Source organism: Protopterus annectens, chromosome 7.part0, assembly GCF_019279795.1.
Source record: "Protopterus annectens isolate FY-2018-M chromosome 7.part0, PAN1.0, whole genome shotgun sequence".
Classification (NCBI taxonomy): Eukaryota; Metazoa; Chordata; order Ceratodontiformes; family Protopteridae; genus Protopterus; species Protopterus annectens.
Window position 1 is genome coordinate 1361340911 of NC_056739.1, and position 22898 is coordinate 1361363808.

General features: G+C 45.5%; 1 protein-coding gene across 5 annotated transcripts in view; it reads left to right on the forward strand.

The window, feature by feature from the left end:
- Nucleotides 1-22898, forward strand: part of ZFAND6 (zinc finger AN1-type containing 6) — a 1173263-nt gene that overhangs the window by 792184 nt on the left and 358181 nt on the right. For all 5 annotated transcript variants that reach the window (XM_044077967.1, XM_044077965.1, XM_044077969.1 and 2 more), the window contains exon 4: nucleotides 21769-21875. In XM_044077967.1, coding sequence (XP_043933902.1) covers nucleotides 21769-21875 — 107 coding nt within the window. The remainder of the gene's footprint in view (nucleotides 1-21768; nucleotides 21876-22898) is intronic.

Below are 22898 nucleotides of genomic sequence, written 5' to 3' on the forward strand. Positions count from 1 at the left end.
CTTCAGCAGGAACTGGCCAACTAAAAATTGGTCCTTTCCAGCCACTGAGGGGTAAATACAGGCGCCCAAGGGGCAGAGGACAACCACATGCTCAGTATAAGCCTCGCCAATGGACCACTCCAAACCAGAAGGGAGGAGAAGACAGGCCTCAAGCCACCAGAAGGCAAACTCAATGACTTGCACCTCAACTGGCCAAACAAAGCTCTTTTGTCAGCCCCCCTGGGAGGAAAACTAGCATTATTTGTAGACAACTGGCACATGGTCACAAAGGACAAATGGGTCCTAGACATAATTTTATGAGGATACAGATTCCACTTTCACACCATGCCAAACCTGCCACAAAATCAAAGGGCAGAGGCTCAAAAACAAATTACATCTCTCATGGCCATGAGAGACATTCAAAGGGTACCAACTCAAGAGCAAGGCCAAGGATTTTACTCAAGGCTATTCCTAGTACCAAGAAAAGAAAATACTTGGAGACCAATTCTGGACCTTTCAATTCTAAACACTTACTTACAAGTTCCCAAATTCAAGATGCTAACACTACAGCAGCTACTTCCCATGTTGGGCAAGGAAGCATGGCTGGTAACGTTGGACCTCAAGGAGGCATACCTGCATGTCCCTATCAGACAAAGTTGCAGAAGATACCTCAGTTTCATTGCAGGTTCAACCCATTATCAATTCTCTGCACTGCCCTTTGGCTTATCTACTGCGCCCAGAGTATTCACAAAATGCCTGGCACCAGTAATTGCATACTGCAGACAAAGAGGAATTCAAATATATCCATACCTGGACGACTGCCTCATCCAAGCAGAAAGAAAAGACATTCTCATACAACATCTGGCTTTTGTGAAGCATCTACTACATTGTCTGGGGTACACAGTAAACGAAAAGAAGTCAAAACTAGTACCCTCACAAAAAATGACATTCCTGGGTGCCAGCTTGGACACAACGGCCCAGAAGGCTCATCTCACACCAGACAAGCAATTACAACGGACTCAATATTTCAAGACAATGGCAACAAAGACCCAATTAACTGCAAGAAAAATTCTGCAGGCTTTGGGCTTTATGGCATCTTGCATTCTGATAATACCATTTGCAAAACATTACAATGGTACCTAAAAAGCGTATGGTCTCAACACAGCCACAGCTTGGACACAGTGATGACTCTCATTCCCTGCCTTCAACAGGAATTTCTCTGGTGGGCACAGGCATGTCACCTCAACAAGGGCCAGCCTTTCACCTTGCCCCCTCCCAGGCAAACTATCACAACAGATGCTTCAGACTACGCCTGGGGGGCTCACATGGCAGGGAAATGCATTCAAGGCCTATGGACTGCAGAACAAAGAAAACTGCACATAAACCAAAAAGAGATGCTAGCTGTACAGAAAGCTCTGACAGCCTTCAAGGATCTACTACAGCCTGGACAACTGGCAATAAAGAACAGACAACACCACAGTAATGTGGTACATAAACAAACAAGGGGGCACACATTCCTACCCTCTTTGCAGGCAAGCAATAATCTTATGGAACACAGCTCTGACCTACCAAGTCCAGTTACAAGCTCACTTCCTGCCAGGACAGAAAAATACATTGGCAGACGACCTAAGCAGAAACATCAAAGATCCCCACGAGTGGAAACTAGACCCACAAATATTTGCAATGATAACACAAAGATGGGGACTACCAAATATAGACCTGTTTGCCAGTCCTCAAAACTACCAGCTGACAAAATTTTGTACAAGGGCATTCCACCAACAAGCATGGAAAGTGGATGCTCTCTCCTTCAGTTGGAAACACCTTGACAGCATATGCCTTTCCTCCATTACCTCTTCTCACAAAGGTTCTTTTGAAGGTCAAAAAGGAGAAGCCTCAAATGATTCTCATAGCCCCAGACTGGCCACGCCAGCACTGGTACCCACTATTGAAGAATATGGCTCACAACCCACCATGGATATTGCCTCAAATACCTCATTTACTCACACAGCAAGACAAGCAGATTCTACACAGCCAGATCAAATCCTTAAACCTGGCTGCATGGCAAATCACTTAAGCAGCCAACCAGCCCTTCTTTCGCAAGCAGTACTGGATGTTATTCTAGAAGCCAGGTGGCCAAGCACCAGGAAGGCTTACTCGGACAAATGGAAAAGGTTTTCTGCATGGAACCAAGCTAAAGGCCTAGATACAACTCAGCCTCATATGCCTCACATTCTGCAGTATTTAGCTGAGATGTTGCATAATGGACTTTCCTTCTCCTCAATTAAAAACCATGCTTCAGCTATTTCAGCTCACTACGACACGAATCCACCTTTATTTTCAAATCCACTCCAAAGGCAGTTCCTCGGAGGGGCAAATAACATTAGACCACCTAGAAGAGCTCCTTCGCCTACATGGGACCTCAACTTTGTTCTGGAAAAACTAACATTACCTCCCTTTAAACCAGCTTTTTCTGCAGACCTTCAGTTCCTATCTTGGAAGACTGCCCTGCTCCTGGCAATAACTTCTGCTAGGAGAGTTTCAGAATTACAGGCACTTATGGCAGTGGAACCTTTCCTCATTTTTCATCAAGACAGAGTTTCTCTACGAACTAATCCTTCCTTCATGCCTAAGGTGGTTTCCAGCGTAGCTTTAAATCAAACCATCCATCTACCCACTTTCTTCCCCAATCCACAGAACAAAGGTGAGAGACTCCTACATTCCTTGGACATTCACAGGCAGCTTCAATATTACTTGGATAAAACTAAGGCTTTCAGAAAAACTGACCAGCTCTTTGTTTCCTATGCTACAGCTTCTCAAGGGAGGGCCATTTCCAAGCAAACCATTTCTAAATGGATAGGCCATTGCATACGATTCTGCTATACCCATCATGGGAAACCAGTTCCTCCTACCATTAGATCCCACTCTACCAGGGCAACAGCTACCTCTACAGCCTTTCTCAGGGGGGTTCCTACCAAGGAAATTTTAGAAGCTGCAACTTGGAGTTCTGTACACACCTTCACCAAACACCATCACTTACCTCTTTATTCTAAGTCCAGGGCAGGCTTCGCCACTGCAGTTCTGCAGGGGCTCATTGCCTCCTCTAACCTTCTATAATGCCTCCACCCTACCTTAGCTTTGGGACTCAACCCAAGTGTGATGACTGCAGCAGGGTAACACGATAAACATAGTACAGTTTTGTACCTACCATAAATGTAGATGTTCGAGTGTTCACTCTGCTGCAGTCCAGGTTACCCTCCCTCCAACCCCTCTGATTTACTGGCTAAACCTCTGCTAAGCCTTACTGATGTATTTGCTTATAGCTGAAGGGTTTTTGTGTCTGTACAGTGTTCTCACTTTTTGGTACTGATTTGGATCACCTTTTTGGGGGCACCTGACATCTGGGGCAAGAAAAACTGAAGAATATGGCGTCGTTTGCAATATATGTACCCCTGGCGCACTGACGTCAGGGATGGGGCGACAGCAACCGACGTCGGACCAAGACTTTGGAAATCCGGCCGACTGCGGGACCGCCTGATGACAGGATAACCCAAGTGTGATGACTGCAGCAGGGTGAACACTCGAACATCTACATTTATGGTAGGTACAAAACTGTACTTTTCCTCAGGACAGGAAGGAAAAGGCTTCTATTCCAGCCTTTTCCTAGTCCCCAAAAAGGATGGCCCTTGGAGGCCAGTCCTGGACTTATCTTGTCTAAACCTGTTCCTAAAGGTTCCATCCTTCAGGATGCTGTCCCTACAAACTTTGCTACCCCTCATTCCACCCAAAGCCTTCATGGTCACTCTGGATCTAAAGGATGTCTACCTGCACATCCCTGTCAGACCCTCCCACAGGAGGTTTCTGCGCTTCACTGGACATTTTTCACACTTTCAATTTACAGCCTTGCCCTTTGGCGTGTCTACTGCTCCCAGAGTATTTACAAAGTGCCTGGCCCCAGCCATTGCCTATAGCAGAACCAGGGGACTCCAAATCTACCCTTACCTGGACGACATTCTTATTCGGGCAGTATCAGAACCCACCCTGCAAAACCATCTCAAATTCACAATGACTGTCCACCACAACTTGGGCTTCACTATCAACTTCTAGAAGTCTTCACTTCTTCCTCCAAAGTTTTCCTAGGCTGCAAGATAAGAACAGACTTGATGAGATCCTTTCTCCCACTGGACAAAGTGCACTCTCTCCAGCCATTTTCAAGGCCTATTTAAGAAATCCCATCTCTCTGCAAGACAATTTCTGCAAGTCCTAGGTGTCATGGCAGCAATCATTCCCATGCTCCCATTAGCCAGGATGCATATGAGAAAATTCCAATGGTATTAAAAAAATGTATGGCATCAAAGCCAGCATTCATTAGACAAACTTATCCACCCCCCCCCCTCGCTCTGCCATAAAAGCAGAACTAAAGTGGTGGATTCAGCAAGTTTCCCAGAACCAGGGTATCCCACTCCAACAACCCCCCCCCCCCTCCATCACTCAAACCATGCACACAGATGCATTAGATTAAGCGTGGAGAGCAGAGTGCAAGGGTTTCGGGGTACAACATCATTGGAACCCTGCACTTCAAAAGCAACACATCAATGTCGGGGAAATGGCAGCAGTATTGCTGGCTGTTAAAGCTTTCCTTCCAGTCTTGCGACACATTACTACACATTGTGACAGACAACACAACTGTCATGTGGTACCTCAGCAAGCAAGGACTGACAAAAGCGTACCAGTTATGCCAGATAACTCTGCAAATCTGGGAAATAGCAGCCAGACACAACCTCTTACTGCAGGCCTCTTAACATTCCCTCTCAGGAAAACAAACAAGCAGACTTGCTCAACAGAACATCCTCCCCTCAGCACAAATGGATGTTGCAGAGGGAAACCTTGGACATTGTCCACCAGTGGGGGCACACCTCAAGTGGATCTGTTCGTCTCCGCCCAGAACAGACAAATTTAGTTCCAGGGATCACACTCCACTAGCATGGAGAGTGAATGCTTTCAGCTTTCCATGGAAGGGAATGTTCCTGTACGCTTTTCCCCCCTTCCCTCTAATACACCAGGTCCTACTGAAGATTGACAAGGACCAACCAGAAATTTTGCTGGTAACTCCCTATTGGCCAAGGTAACACTGGTTCCCCCTTCTTCACTTCCTGGCCAAGGGCAATCACCACAAGTTACCCACAAGGTGGACCTAATCACCCAACAAAAAGAATCTCTCATTCATCCTCAGCTGCCTTTACTGCATCTGACCCTTTGGGTGATCAACATCTGATCCCTTTCAGACAACTGTACTCAGAAGACGTGCTCTCAAGCCTGAGGGGAGGCCAGGAAACCATCTACCAGAAAGAACTATTTGTCCAAATGGCATAGATACACAAATTGGTGTGCGCTTAAGGACAGGGACCCTTTTCAAGCAGATCACTCTTTGGTCCTTAGTTATGTATGTGAACTCATTAAAGAAGGACTGGCATATTCATCTCTGAAACTCCACCTTTCTGCCATTTCAACTTGCTTGCCTGCAAGGGGTCTTGCATATCAGACCACCAAGGAAACCCATTCCTCCACCCTGGGACCTCAACTTTGTACTGGAAAAACGTAACCCTTCCTCCTTTTGAGCCAGCAAGCACAGCTTCCCTACAAATGTGCACATGGAAAACCATTCTCTTAGTGGCCATCGCCTCCGCAAGAAGAGTGTCTGAACTGCAGGCCCACATGGCCTGCCCCCCTTACCTTACACCATCTTCCACAAGGACAGGGTGATGTTGTGCACTAACCTTTCCTTCATGCCCAAAGTGGTGAATGAACCATCTCCTAACCAGTCTGTTCATCTACCAACATTCTTTCTCTTTCCATCTAATGACGCAGAGAGGATCCTTCATTCTTTGGATGTGCACAGACAACTAAGATTCTACTTAGACAAAACGATCTTTCAGAAAGTCTGATCAACTCTTCATCTCCTTCCACCCCAGGGCTCTGTGAAAGGCAGTCTCCAAACAAACCATTTCCTCCTGGATTAGGAAATCCATTCTCTTCTGCTACTCTCACCATGGCAAACCATTGCCCCTAGGGTTAGAGCTCATTCCACCAGAGGAATGGCTACCTCTAAAGCCTTTCTCAAAGGGCGGGACACAGCCTCCATCATGAAACTGCTACCTGGACTACAGTTCACACTTTCACTAAGCACTACAAGCTAGAGCACGTCTCCAGGGCCAGAGCAGGATTTACCATGGCAATCCTGCAGGGATTCTTAGAATCCTCTACCTCTGCCCCCCACCCATCACTCTTCCCAAAGTTGTGGTACTCTCCCACAGTATGAATACTGCAACATAGGAATAGAAGGACATAGAATAGTTGTGCAAAATTTTAACATAACCGTAGATGTCTTTCTCCTCCATGTTGCAGTAGTCCTTCCCTCCCTCTATACCCCTTCTCCTTTTTATGAATGCTTGGTCTACACCTATTTATCCTCTCCCTACAGGCTATTCTGTTCAGCCCTGCAGGGACATTTGCTCTTCAGTTCCTCCTTGTGCTTATACACACTTATCTGGGCTTCATGTTCTAGGATATGTGCATGCAGATGTCACATTTATAGTCCCTGGTTTATGGCCCAACGTGTGATGTCCCATGCACCTACAGCAGCCAGGCTTGAGCTTTTGTATAGGAGCCAACGTCAGATCACCTGAGGGCTGGAAAACCCACAGTATGAATACTGCAACATGGAAAAGAAGGACATCTATGGTTATGGTAAGATTTTACACAACTATTCTATTCGTGGGTGCAGCGGATCATAACCAGAGGTTATCACGTCCCATTCAGTCTTTACCCAAAGTCATCAAGACAAATTCCCGACGTTCCACCCAGTCAAAGGGAAACAGCAGCCCAAGAAATACAAAAGCTGCTTCAAAAAAGAGTTGTCCAGACAGTGCCACCAGACCAGATAGGATCCGGATTCTACTCAAGACTCTCTTTAGCACAAAAAAAAGACAGAGGATTGGAGACCAAGTCTAGATCTCAGCACCCTGAACAAATTTGTCAAACAAGAAAAATTCCAGATGATCATGGTTCAGTCTATCCTTCCGTTTTTGGAGAAAGACAATTGAATGTGCTCAGTAGATCTTCAGGATGCGTATTCCCACATAAAAATGGATAGGCGCTCCAGAAGATTCCTTTGCTTTCGGCTAGGAGCCAATGACTTCCAGTTCCGCGCACTGCCCTTCAGACTCTCTGCAGCCAGAGTGTTCACCAAGTGCATGGCAGTGGTAACAGCTCACTTGAGACTTCAAGGATTCCGGGTGTTTCCATATTTAGATGATTAGCTCCTCACCACCCCCACCAAGCATCTACTGGAGGTGGCTCTAAACTACACTCTCAAACTAACAGAATCCCTAGGAATCTCAATAAACTGGGTAAAAAGTGCAACTTGATTCCCTCTCAAACCTTGGGATTTATAGGGGCAATTGTCAGCACACATGATTGCCTAGTCTCTCTTCAGGACCACATATTACACAGGATAAGATCCCAAATCTGAGTGATACTCTGTCAAAACCTAGTCTCAGCTCGTGCGGTTCTTCAACTCCTGGACTCCATGGCAGTGTCAATTACTATAGTGCCCTTAGCAAGACTACACATGAGAATTCTCCAATGGCTCCTGCTGACACAGTGGGATCCCTTGCACAATCCTGTGTCTTTTCAGATACATATAACTCAACGATGCAAACAGGATCTAATGTGGTGGATGAAGCCAGATGAAGAGCTGTGGAGTCGCCCCTTCTACCCACTTCATCCCAGGGCCACAGTGACCATGGATGCTTCCCTGATGGGGGGGGGGGGGCTTTACCAAGAAAAAACTGTCCAAGGCACCTGGTCAGACATAGTTCTAGGACATTGATATGCAGATTTGCTTCTGAGGGCAGTGCTTCTAGCGTTGCAAGCATTTCAATCCACCCTCCCATCAGGGACAATTGCTATACAGTCCCACAACGTGTCAGTAGTCTGGTACATCACCAGACAAGGAGGAACCAAGTCCTACCTGTTATGTTGAGAGGCCATGGGAATTTGGCAATAGGTGATAGTTTCCAATCACTTTCTGATAGCAATGCATATTCTAGGGTTTTCCAAAGTGATTGCAGGCAAACTGAGCAGATGTATCTTACTGCCTCACAAGTGGTCTCTCAATCCAGTCGTGAAGATTTTCAGCCACTGGGGTCAGCCCTACTGCAATCTTTTTTCCTCCCTGCTAAACAACAACTGCAGCAGCTACTTTGCCCTAATCCCCCCACAGGGGGAATTTCTGAGGGACGCTCTGATGCACGATTGGCCCATGGGACTTCTGTATGTCTTCCATCCCTTCCCTTTGATTCCTCTTTTTCTAAAGAAGGCCCTTCATCTGAGAAGCAAGGTAATCCTCATTGCCCCTTACCAACCACAATAAATTTGGTTTCCCTTCCTTTGGCCTCCCTCACCTAGTACGCCAGCCCAGGATTCTGGATCCAACTCCGGAACTGATCTCGCATCCGCAAGGGGTGACACATCCCAACCTTCCCAGTCTCAAGCTGACAGCTTGGTTTCAACTTCCGGTAATAGCCAGGCAGAGTAACCTTACCTGTCCTGTACGTAATGTTTTTGTGGCTTCACATAAACCATCCACCAGGAAAATCTATCTCAGCAAATGGAAGAGATTTCTTTTTTGGTCCCAACAAACAAAACTCGATCCTTGTTCAGCTCCTGTTACTGTGGTTTTGGATTATCTGTCAGTTCTTCTAAAGTCAGGAGTGGCAGCCTCCAGAGTTCAAGTCCATTTGGCTGCAATCTCAAATTTTCTTGACTGTTTCCAGGATTCATCCTTAATCTCCCATTGCCTCGGCAAAATCTTTTTAAAAGGGGTCTCGCACATCAGACCACCTTTCAAAGAACTGATTGACCCTTGGAATTTAACGCTAGTGCTACAATCCTTGACACAACTGCCTTTTGAACCTGCTAATTCTTGTGATATGAAGTTTTTGTCCTGGAAATCACTGTTTCTAGTAGCCAAAACTTCAGCTAGACACATATTCAAGCTTCAGGCCTTATGCATCAAACATCCTTATATAATCTTTCATAGAGACAGAGTATCACTCCGGACTTAACCCCTCCTTCCTTCAAAAGTTATCTCTGAATTGACAGTTAACCAGATGATTGACCTTCCTGTCTTTTTTCCAAACTGTTTGAATAAGAGGGAGTACTGTCTTCATTTGCTGGATGTACGTAGACAATTGCGTTTTTATCTGCACAGAACAAAACCTTGGGAGGTGATCACCCGTCTCCAAAGACCCCCTTCTTATTCTCCTCCTTCATTGCCTTTGAAGTCCATGGATATAGCACAGCCTTCCCCTTCTGTGGTTTCCTTTATGGATCTTACTAAGGAACCACAGTTGCCTTCGTGGCAGGAAAGTTTTGCTATGACCCAGGATGTCAGTTGTGACATGCATAGTTTGCTGCTCCACAGCCATCCAGGGACTCAGGGTCAGCAGGCTGAGCCACTTAGGGGAGGGATGACCCCTGTCCTAGACATTCACTCCTCTTCAGGTGGACCAGCCTTCCAACTGATGGAGAAGGCTTTCGCTGCTGCTGGCGATACTGGACTGTCTATCCCTCCACCCTCCTCTGGTACACTGGTTTCACAAGTCGCACCGAGCAGACACCGGGTGCAAGGGCTTCAGGACATATTTCCACAGGAAACCCCTTTTCCGCTGTCTTCTCCAGCTTCTCCCGCTGAGGAAGTCCACCGGAAAAGTTCATGTAAGAGGAAGCACATGGACTCCACAGAGAAGTCCCTAACTGAAGACACAGATTTTGATGAGGGGGAAGGATCCCCTCGGTCACCCTCTGAGGTATCCTTTGATATCCTGGAAATCCTGAAACTGAGAGGTGACTGGCAGTCCTCTAATCCGACCTCTGAGGAATCTATGTTCTTGCAGGCCTTTCGCGCCCGGCCCACTACCTCCTGGGTTACTACACCTGCCGATGAACTTGTCTGGCTTATCGTGCAGCATGCTTAGAAGGCTCCTGACACCATCGAAGCTATTCCCCGGAGGCCAGATAAGATTTTGTCCCCTCCTGCTATGGATCCCCATTGGCCAAAAGGTCTTCCTGTAGATACTTTGGTGGTGGCTGCTGCAACAAAAAAGAATCTGGCAGAAGAAGAAAGCCAGACTGTCCATCTGTCTAACAGAGTCCTGGGCCCTGGACAGGACAGGATAGGGAAGCGCACCTTTGCATCAGTGACTTTTACTATCAGGTCCCCGAATTATATGGCACACTTTAGGGATCTGATTTCTGAGCTTTCTGAAACCTTGGCTGGTGCCATGTCTGATGAGGTCCGTGACAAAGTGTCCTCTCATCTGGCCACCATTGAGTCAATATCTAACTCCTCTGTGCGACTGATATCTCGCTCATCAGAAGGAGCAGCGGGTTCAGCTGCGTTCTTGAGACGACACTCCTGGATCCGCTTGTGCAATTTCACGGAACCCTTTAAGGTTTCCTTTCTTACCGCTCCCATTGAGGCCTCCTCATTGTTTGGACCCAAAGTTAAAAGCACACTGGCCAGATGTGAACAGGATGGTAAGACCCTTTCTGCCGTAGGTGTCCATTATTTTTCCCCTCAACGTACTTTCTCCCGAAACCAAAAGAGTGGGAAAATCTGGTTCAAGAAATCTCTGGGTCCTTTCCGTGACACACAGGCCGAGTTCTCCCCTAGAGGCAGAGGGGGAAACTCACAGGGAAGACGCTCCTTTCAGGGCAGAGGGGGTCCACGTAACCAGGGTTCCAGGGATTCTTTCCCTGGCCAATCCTACCAGCGCTCATGAAAAGCGGCCCGACTCCATTCCTCTGGAGGTGGTTGGGTGACGTTTCTCCTTGTACCCTTCTGCCTGGCTAACCATCACCACTGATCCTTGGGTACAAAGGATTATAACTAGAGGTTATCATATCCCCTTCAATCTTTGTCCTGTCCCTTCAAAAAACCTTCCTGATATTCCACCCAGTCAAAGGGAAGAAGCAGCACTAGAGATAGAAAAGCTGCTAAGAAAGAGAGTCATCCAAATAGTCCCTCCAGAACAGATAGGATCTGGATTCTACTCGAGACTATTTTTGGTGCCAAAGAAAACCGGGGACTGGAGACCAATTTTGGATCTCAGTGTATTGAACAAGTTTGAGAGAGTACTAAAATTCCGAATGGTCACAATACAGTCTATCATCTCGCTTTTGCAAAAAGACGATTGGATGTGCTCGATAGATCTTCAAGATGCGTACTGCCACATAAAAGTGGACAGGCCATCAAGAAGATTTCTGCACTTCCGTGTGGGAGCCGGCCACTACCAGTTCAGAGTACTGCCCTTCGGACTCTCTACAGCCCCCAGAGTGTTCACAAAGTGCATGGCAGTTGTCACTGCTCACTTGTGACTTCAAGGATTCCAGATGTTTTCATACCTAGACGACTGGCTCATTTCTGCTTCCACCAGACATCTACTGGAAGAAGCCCTGGCGTACTCTCTCCTCGCTGCACAAAGGCTAGGCATAAACTGGCAAAAATCCAATCTCACCCCATCTCAGTCGACAGAATTCATAGGGGTTATCTTGGACACAAAGAACTGCAGAGCTGCTATTCCAGAGCACAGAATTTTAAGGATAAAGCAACAACTGATTCCAATCCTTTCAAGGGAGAAATCCACGGCTCATTCGGTTCTACAGCTGTGTTCCATGGCAGCCTCCATCACCATTGTCCCCCTGCCAGGTTTCACATGAGGCTTCTGCAATGGCTACTGCTCACCCAATGGTATCCCTTTCAACATCTTCTTTCAGCCATGATTTGAGTAACCGACAGGTGCAAACAGGATTTAAATTGGTGGATGATACACAATCTGTCACAATGGTCTCGCCCCTTCTCCCCCCAGCAACCCAAGGCCACAGTGACCACGGACGCCTCCCTGATGGAGTTGGGGGGGGCTATGTCAGGGACAGACAGTCCAAGGCACTTGGTCCGAACTAGAGGCCCATCTGCATATAAATGTTCTAGAGCTGAGGGCGGTGCTTCTGGCGTTGCAAGCATTCCATCCCCTGCTGCCGTCTGGGACAATTGCATTTCAATCAGACAACATGGTGGTGGTCTGATACATCAACAAGCAAGATGGAACCAAATCTTACCCCCTTTGTCGAGAGGCCATGAGGATATGGCAATGGGCGATGACTACCAACCATTTTCTTATAGCAATGCACATTCCCAGGAGTTCCAACGTGATGGCAGACAGACTCAGCAGGTGCATTCTTCAACCTCACGAGTGGTCCTTGAATCCCTTGATAGCGGTGGCGATCTTCCACCACTGGGGCCGTCCTTGCTGCAACCTCTTTCCATCCCCTACCAATGCAGCAATTACTTTGCCCTGATTCCCCCTCTGGGACAGTCACCCAGGGGCGGTCTAGTCCATGATTGGCCCTCGGGTCTTCTTTACGCATTCCCAGCCTTTCCCCTCATTTCCCAGTTTCTGAAGAAAGCCCGTCGGTTGAAGAGCAAGGTGATCCTCATAGCACCATATTGGCCTTGACAGATTTGGTTCACCTTCCTTTAGCCTCGCCTGCTAGATCGACCATGGATTCTCCATCCAACCCCAGAGTTGATCTCACATCCACAGAACCTGATTCATCCCAACTTGAACAGCCTGAAGCTCACAGCTTGGCAACTCCAATTCCCTTGATTGCCATACAGAATGGTCTTTCTTTACCAGTATGTGACATTCTCATTGCATCTCATAAGTCTTCCACTAGAATTACTTATCTGAGCAAGTAGAAAAGATTTACCTGTTGGCTGAAAGATAAACAAGTAGATCCCTTCTCAGCACCAGTGTTGATAATAGTAGACATCAGGCCGACCTTTTCCAATCGGGTCTATCGGCCTCTACCATTAGAGTTCATTTGGCTGCAATTTCTAATTTTCATGAGGGTGTCCAAGGTTCCTCTTTTATGTCTCACAAATTGTGCAAGGCCTTCATAAAAGGTGTGAATCATCTGAAGCCACCTTTTAGAGAACCTATTCAACCAGGCAATTTATCATTAGTTCTACAAGCTCTGATAATGCCACCTTTCGAACCAGCCTCTTCTTGCGACCTCAAGCATTTGTCATGCAAAACCTTGTTTTTGGTCGCCATTACTTCTGCTAGACATATTTCTGAGCTTAAGGCTTTATGTATCAAGAGTCCATACTTGATTTTTCATAGGGATAGAGTGTCTCTGAGAACTAATCCATCATTTCTGCCAAAAGTGATCTCTGAAATGTCCATTAATCAAGCCATTGAATTGCCAGTTTTCTTTCCCAATCATTCGAACAGAGGAGAGTATTGCCTACATATCCTAGATATCCACAGGCAAATCCATTTTTACTTAAACAGGACTAGGTCCTTTCGTAAATCTGACCAGTTATTTTTGGCCTTTTCTGGACCTAGATTAGGATCTGCTGTTGCTAAGGTCACATTATCTAGATGGTTGAAGGGCTGTGTGACCTTCATATATACACAACGTAATATCTCGATGTCCTTCAAGGATGCATCTGCAGTCATAACAAATGGGTTGTCCTGCCTCAGGCAGCTCTTCGGTCGGCCGGATTCCAAAGTCTGGGTCTGGCCTCTGCTGATGTCGCACTTCACCCGACGTCATAGCTGCTGGGGTATAAAGGCATCTGCCAATGCCATTTTCCTCAGTCTTTCTTGCCGCGCGGTGCCCGAAGCAGAAGCTGTTCGCAAGTGCCGGTTGGTCAGATCCAGAGATTTCAGCGTACCGAAGACTTCTAAAAAGCTAAGTACCCCGTTGGGGACTCTTTCTTGCCTCAGCCGATGTCAGACAAAGTAAATAATTGTTTAACTTGTGGGAAACAAATACCTCATAAGGATTTCCACTCTTACTGCCTTCCTTGCTTAGGCCCAGACCACGACGTATCAGCTTGTTTAGCCTGTGCTTCCTTCAACCGAGGGACTCTTAGACGTCGGTCGCAGTTTGCAGATGAGTTTTTTGGCTCCACTTTTGCATATAAAATGCCGTCTGAGACTCCGACTACACATTTAGCTAAAAAACACAAAGAAAAGTACCGACACTCGCGGCCCGCGGTTTCGGCTGAAACCACGGTTAGGCCTACCGCGAGTGTCTCGGTTTCGGCTGAAACCGAGACCTCGGTTCTCCCTTCGGCCGAAAGCATGCCTCCGATAACCGAGGCCACACAGGCCATGGCTGAGTCGGCTACAGAAATTCCTGCTGAAGCAGCAGGCACACAATAGTTGTCTGACACTATTCCGTTGGACATCTCTACTCCTGCACGTGGGGCAACTAGACCCCTGCTTCTATGTCTATCAAGGCCTTTTCCAGGGGTAAAGCAGCCAAACTTTCCAAGGCCTTACCTTCAAAAGCTCCCTCTCACAGGCCTACCTCAAGTTCCCAGATTCTCAGCCTTGCTGAGGACCTTATTTCTCTGATCAGGGGAACCCATCCTCACCCAGACAGGACCTCACAACTCCCTCCTGAAAAGAGGCCTAGGACTGAACCCCCTGAACCTCTGCCCTCTGACTACTCCTCGGATGGTTCAGATGTTTCGGACCATCAGGAAGGCCCGTACTCACCTTATGAGGATTCTGATGCAGAAGACTCCATTCCTTCTGCCTCACCTCCAGAAGAATTTTCTTTTGGGGAAACCCTACACTCTATGAGGGAACACTTCCAATGGCAGGGTCAGGATTTTTCTGATTCTAGGAAAAGGCTAAGGACTTTTTTACACTTACCACAGCATAGGCCTTTAGCCATTCCACCTGTACTATCAGTTGTTGATGATGCCAGTACTGCCCCTGATTCTCTTCCCCCGGCCCCTGCAAAGCCTGACAGATACTACAGGGTCCTGGATTCTCACTAGCACTTGTATAAGGCTCATGCTGCAGACCCAGAAACCATTTCTCATGGCCCTAAAGGTGTTGCAGCTGCCTCTGCCAAAAACCCACTACCATCTGAAAGAGAATCTAGAGCATTAGAGAGATGGGGTAAAAAGGTTTATACATCTGCTACTCTTTCTGCCAGGGCTTTAAACTGTCAATTTCACATGATACAGTACCAGGAATTTTTGTTAGATCAGCTGAATAAAAAGCTGGCCTCTCCTGAACCTTTAGACCGTAAGTCCCTTCAGGATTTGGTACACAATTCTCAGCAGGTCAGTAATCATTTCTTAAAATGTGGCTATGATGCACTGGAGGCTTCATTTAGATCAGCTATGACTGGAGCAGTGATTCGAAGGCATGCCTGGTTAAAAGAACAATCCTTACCAGACCATGTTAAGTCTAAACTCCTGGATACCCCTATGGAGAAACAAAGTTTGTTTGGCTCCCCTGCACAGGAGGTTCTAAAGAAAGTGGAAGAAAAAGCAAAATCTGTCCAAACAGTCAAGGATTTTTTGCAGGTCCAACCTCCGAGGTTTAGCAGAAATTGGCCTTCAAAGAATTGGTCCTTTCCAGACACCTCCAGAGCACAGAGAGGCAGATATAGACGCCCAAGAGGCAGAGGTTAATCTAGGGGTGCCTACAGGGGTCGTCAGTGGCAACCTGCCAACCAAAGAAGTGCCGCCACAGCTGCGACTGCAACCACTTCTACAGGACAGACACAATGACTTGGCTCTGATTCCGCCTACCAGGGAACAACTGGAAGCACCCTTGGGCGGAAAGCTAGCCTTATTCTCAAAAAATTGGCATTGTATTACAGGAGACAAATGGACTTTACAAACAATAGACAAGGGCTACAGGTTTCACTTCCACACTCTACCAAAAAAGAGAGGAATGCCAAACCTTCCACCAAGCCAGAAATCAGAGGCTCTAAAACAAATCATCAGTTTACTAAGGATGAGAGCAATAGAAAAGGTACCATCTATGGAACAAGGCCAAGGATTTTACTCCAGACTATTCCTTGTACCAAGAAAAGAAAATCAATGGAGGCCTATTTTCGATTTGTCCACACTGAGCACATGCCTCATTGTTCCAAAATTCAAAATGCTGACCCTACAGCAACTTCTTCCCATGTTGGGCAAGGAGTCTTGGCTGGTGACTCTAGGTCTCAAGGAAGCATACCTGCACATCCCTATATGACCAGATTGCAGAAGACACCTCAGATTTCTTGCAGGATCAGAGCATTATCAATTCTCAGCATTGCCCTTTGGCTTATCTACTGCGCCCAGAGTATTCACGAAATGCCTGGCATCAGTAATTGCTCATTGCAGGCTTCAGGGAATTCAAATCTACCCATACCTGGACGACTGCCTAATACAAGCGGATAACAAGACAAAATTAATAAAGGATTTGGCCAATGTCATACAACTGCTGCAAGCCTTGGGATACACAGTCAACATACAAAAATCAAGACTAGTGCCATCCCAAAGGATAACATTTTTGGGTGCAGAACTGGACACAATAACTCAGATGGCTTTTCTCACAGAGGAAAAACAAAAGCAACTACCAGTCTATTTCATGGCATTAACAAGACAAACTCAGCTTACTGCAAGGAAAGTCCTGCAGGCCCTGGGTTCCATGGCATCCTGCATAATATTGATCCCACATGCCAGGCTGCATATGAGAAAGTTACAATGGCACCTCAGGAATGTATGGTCTCAACACAGACACAGTCTAGAAGCCCAGATACCAATCATTCCATGTCTGAAAAAAGAATTCCTGTGGTGGGCTCAGGCCTGTCAGATAAACAGAGGATTGCCTTTCCACAAACCACATACAAGGCAGACCATCACCACGGACGCCTCAGACCTAGGCTGGGGGCACACATGGAAGACAAGTGTATCCAAGGCCTATGGTCACAAGACCAGCTGAATCTACACATAAATCTAAAGGAGATGCTGGCAGTGAAACATGCAATCGAGGCATTCAGACCATTCATCCAGCAAGGACACCTGCTGATAAGGACAGACAATACCACAGTCATGTGGTACATCAACAAACAGGGAGGCACACATTCATACCCTCTATGCCGGACGGCAATGGACCTGTGGAACTTGGCCCTGAATCTCAACATCCAACTGCAGGCCAGATTTGTACCAGGAAAAGAGAATTCAATAGCAGACAGCTTAAGCAGGACTACCACAGATGCTCACGAATGGATGCTGCATCCAGATATTTTCAAAACCATAACAAAGAAATGGGGAATGCCAGAGATATACCTGTTTGCCTCCCCACACAACCACCAACTGAAGAAATTCTGCTCAAGAGTATACCACCCACTTGCCTGGAGGGTGGACTCCCTTTCTTTCAGCTGGAAGGACCTGACAGTATATGCCTTTCCACCTCTTCCTTTGATGTACAAAGTTCTACTGAAGATCAGAGAGGAACAGCCAAAGGTAATTCTGATAGCTCCAGACTGGCCAAGGCAACATTGGTACCCGCTACTGAGAAGCATGTCTTGGACGCATTCATGGCATCTACCTCTATGTCCTTTACTTCTAACGCAGAACAATTACAAGACCCTGCATCCAAACTTAAAAACACTGCAGCTAACTGCTTGGAAAATTGCATAAAACAAAACCAACTTGATTTATCTCAGAGTGTTAAGGACATTATCCTGGAGGCTCGCAGACCCTCCACAAGGAAAACATATTCAGCCAAATGGAAAAGATTCCTCATTTGGAGTGCAGAAAAGGGAGAAAATGTCACACTAGCAAACCTAGCACACATCCTGGAATACTTAGCAGAACTGTTCCACAATGGCCTGTCCTATTCTTCCATTAAGATACATGCATCAGCAATGTCAGCAGAGTACAACATGGATCCTCCTGTCTTCTCTCATCCTCTCCACAGACAATTTTTGAGAGGGATCAAAAATGTAAAGCCTCCAAGGAAACCACCTTTGCCTGCATGGGATCTCAATTTTGTGCTAGAAAAATTAACACTTCCCCCTTTTGAACCAGCAGCAACAGCAGACTTACAGTTCTTATCTTGGAAAACTGCCTTCCTGCTAGCAATCACTTCAGCAAGAAGGGTATCTGAGTTACAGGCATTAATGGCAGTGCAGCCTTTCCTTATCTTCCATCAGGATAGAGTGTCTCTGAGAACCAATCCTACTTTATGCCAAAGGTGGTATCCAGGGTATCCTTGAACCAAGCCATACATTTACCTACATTCTTCCCCAACCCACAGAACAGGGGGGAAAAACTACTACACACCTTGGATGTACATAGACAACTGCGCTACTATCTGGACAGAACCAAGGCCAGCAGAAAAACTGACCAGCTTCTGGTAGCATATGCAACAGGAGTGCAAAGAAAAGCAATTTCAAAACAGACAATCTCAAAATGGATAGGAAATTGCATTCGATTCTGCTACTCATTTCATGGAAAGACAACTCCTGAAAATATCAGGCCTCACTCCACAAGAGCTACAGCCACCACTACAGCTTTCCTACGAGGAGTGGCTACCAAAGACATTTTAGAAGCTGCTACTTGGATCTCCGTGCATACATTTGCCAAGCATTATAATCTTCCTTTATACTCCAGATCCCGAGCAGGTTTTGCATCTGCTGTTTTACAAGGGATCTTAACTACACCATTAGTGCCTCCTCCCCCAGTTAGGCTATGGTATTCTACCCATTTGTTATGACTGCAGATGCATCCTTGAAGGACATAGTACAGTTTTGTACCTACCATAAATGTAGATGTCCGATAGGTATGCATCTGCAGTCAGGATTACCCACCCTCCTTCCCCTCTGTGGTATTCCTAGGGTACTTACCCCTCTTTTAGCTAGCTGGGGGAATCTATTATGGTGTATTTGTTTGTATGTATATATGTATATATATTTTGCTTTCTACTGTTTGGAATTATCTGCATTTATCCAAATTTAGCCTTCCTAGAGGGCACCTGGCATCTGGGGCAAGAAACACTGAGGAAAATGGCGTTGGCTGATGCCTTTATACCCCAGCAGCTATGACGTCGGGTGAAGTGCGACATCAGCCGAGGCCAGACCCAGACTTTGGAATCCGGCCGACCGAAGGGCTGCCTGAGGCAGGACAACCCATTTGTTATGACTGCAGATGCATACCTATCGGACATCTACATTTATGGTAGGTACAAAACTGTACTTTGCCTTCTACCATGAAAGCTCATTCAACAAGGTCGGTGGCAACTGCTGCTGCCTTCCATGCCAGAGCTGCTTTACATGACATCTGTGCAGCTGCAACTTGGGCTATGCCTTATACCTTCATCAGTCATTACAAATTGGATTTGGCGTCCAGGGGAAGAGCATCTTTCAGTTCTATGGTGCTCAGGAATGTCCTTCCATGAGAGCCTCCCAGGAATAGAGGTATCTGGAGACTCTGTCCCATGCGTAAGGAATGAACGTGGATTAACAATATCAGATAAAGAAGTTATGTCTTACCATAACGTTCCAACGACCCTCCCTCCTTCCCCCTCCTGTGGTTTCTAGTCGATCTCACCATCCGGTTCTTTTAGGTTATTTGGCCAGAGGTAGCCTATACCTTCTTTGACTTGCAAACTCAATCTGAGATAACAGGGAGAGGGGGATTGTGGGGAAGAGTTTAGCTCGAGAGTTTGAAGCTGACGTGAGCTTGAAAAATGGACGGTTAGGTTCCAAGGTCGGAACTGTTACCCATGCGTAATGACTGAACGAGGATCAACAATACAGATGGAACGTTGTGGTAAGACATAACTTCTTTTTCTCTACCGAGCAAGGTCAAAGCACACTCAACAAGATCAATGGCAAGTTCTGTGGCTTTTCATTCAAGGGCTTCAATGGATATCTGTGCAGCTGCAACCTGGTCTACCCCCCCCCCATATACCTTTATTACTCATTACAAATTGGACCTGGTCTCCAGGGGAAGGGCGTTCTTTGGTTCAGTGGTACTTGGGAACATTCTTCCATAAGGACTTCCCAGGGCATAAAGTAGCTAAGCACTCTGTGTCCCATCAATAAGGAATGAATGAAGATTAATAACATCAGTTAAAGAAGTTATGTTCTTACCATAACATTCCATCTGTGTTGTTTATCTTCATTCATTCTTTACGTCCCACCCACCTTCCCCCTCCAGAGGCTCCTGGAGGATCGGATGGAGTCCTAATCCTGTTTTAGGGTTTCTGCTCAGAAAAAGCCTCTGCTTTCCTTATCATGGGCAAACTCGATCTGAGGTAACAGGGAGAGGGGCATTATGGGTAAGCGCTTAGCTCAAGAGTTTTTTGGCTGGCAAGAGCTTGTTATAAGGCAGATTCTGTTCCAAGAACAGAACTGACACTCCCATCAGTAATGAATGAATGAAGATGAACAAAACAGATGGAATGTTATGGTAAGAACATAACTTCTTTTTCTTGGTGACTGTTACATCAGCAAGGAGGGTGTTGGAACTCTGAAGCGTTGTCTACTGTACTTCTTTACTTAATTTTTCTTAGATAGTCATTTTGATAATCAACCCTTCCTTTCTGCCCTAGGTTGCTTCAGAATCTAATTTGGGTCAGCCAATTAATTTCCCAATTTTCTTTCCAGATTTCAATAACAAGGGAGAAAGTTTGTTTCATCATTTTGATTTTCATAGGCAGCTTGGTTTCTGTTTGGACAAGACCAAAAGTTTCAGAACATTTGACTGTTTGCTTTCTTTGCTAAAGCTGGGCTTGGCAAGCCTGTTTTCAAAATGCCCCTTTCCAAATGGCTTTCAGATTGTATTTCCTTTGCATACTCCTTGTAAGTAATTCTTTTTACCTGCAAAACCTAAAGGTCATTCAACAATTGCAGTAGGTACCTCAGCTGCCTTTTTTTTTTCAAACTTCTATTGATAATATCTGTGCTGCAGCTACTTGATCTAATACACATACCTTTGTGTCCCATTATAAACCAGACGCACAGTCCAGATCTAGAGCTTCTTTTGGTTCCACCATATTGTGGAATTTTGCTTCCTAGAGCCTCCCTGGAGATTTTACTGGCAACCTTCTGGACAGGTAAGACAACATCTGATACAAAGGTTATGCACTTACCATAACAATCAGTGTGTGTTGTCTATATCCAGCCGTCTCGAACAACCCTACCTCATTGCCCCCTCCAAATTGTCATTTCTATAGTGATGGCCTGCAACTGTTTTTGATAGTCTGGCCTCAAAGCCTGTACATGAGGATCCTTTTCTCTAGGTCCTGTTTTCCTGGTCCTCTTTATCCTTCATGATTATAATTCATAGTGGTTCAGGGGTTGACTTCAGGTGCAAGCTCGATCTGAGAAGTGGGTGCTACAGTAGAGGCTTATTGGTAGATGAGGTATAGCTCTGTCTGAGGATTCTAAGAATGGCCAGCTGTAGATCTGTCGGATCTGTTAAGATACAGGTTGAGAAAGAACTGATCTGTCATTATGGTAAGTACATGTCTTTCATTTTCCCATGGTTAGATGCGTCTGCTGTTCAGCATGGAAGTTACCTTTGTTAGTCTAAAACATAAAGATCTTCAAGGGTAACAGAAAAGGAGTTAGTGGAAAAGGCAATTATATGGTATTAAATTGAATATCTCATTGGTAGGCAAATACAGTGTGTAGAATACAGTGAAGGACTGAAACAGAAAAAAAGGCTTTTTCCTTAATCCTCTGAAGCTCTCATTTGTCAGATTTAAACAAGAAGGAAAATAATTCAGAGGAGCACTGAAAGTTTTATTTAGGGAGCATATTGTTATTTAAGTAGTATATGCCAGGAAATACCAGCTTTATTATATGCAATTCTAAATGGATATTTTTATTTATTTCTTGGGAGTTTAGTTCTAGTTCTGTGCCTTCACAATCCAGCGTGTCACAAACTGTAGAAGAATCTCATGTGCAGTCAACAACAGAGGGTACCACGATAACTAAAACGGAAGAATTACAGGGTAAGTATTTGTGTGACATAGTGTCTGTTACTTAATTTATAACTACAGTTCATTATTTAGGAGCTTCATTTTTCTCTTTTCCATGTCTCCTCAAATTATGTGTGGCATGATCCCAGTCGTTATCATTAGAAGCAATATGTAATTATTAACCATAGGATGAGTAAGGCTAATCTTTAACCTAGTGGGCTAAGTTATTTTGGGTACAGAAAGGTAAATTGCCTAGGCTTAAAGTAGCCTAGAGGGACAGCTAGCCTAGTACTTAAATGTGAACCTGTGTAACACACATTTATAGTTTGACTGGATTTTCTTGCCACATTTGATGTCCATGTAAGACGCCTGCTGTTTAATAAATGTCTTTCTATTCCTTTGTTTATAGTAGCTTAATCTAGAAACATTATATTTTTTAAAGCACCCCCCCCCAAACACAACAGTTTTCATTTTGGGGTTTCCATAACTTTCATCAACAAATGTTAAGATGCCAGAATACCTCCTACATTTATTTTAGATTCCTGGGGCAGCAGTTATTTAAAGAAAATACAAAGCTGTGACAGAAATCTGTATTGCATTTCACAGATACTCAACTGAAATGGATTTGTTCACAGCTAATTAACATTGCCTGCTGTTTGCCTGGAAACAGTCCAGTGTTTGTGTCATAAAAGTTGTGGAATAACCAATTTCAGTTTAAATACAACAGAGTGGAACCTTGATAGACTGCAGATAGCATCAACATGTAATGTGCTGTCCACACCATTAGTTGAATTTACATGATTTGATCCATTTAGTTGCTGAGGTCCATTGGATGTAAATGAGTACAAGTTGATGTGGTTAGTCACTAATAAAATTATGGCGTAGCCAACCATCACAGCTTCCTATCTTCTCTGCTTTATTCAGAAGTACGATTTTCAGATGAGAGGTTTCCAAGTGTGTAATGTAATAGCCCATCTATCACATTGACAGTTCTTTTCCCTTTCCCTTTTAAAGTACAAACACACTCATCACTTGAGAAAGGTCTGAAATGTTGCA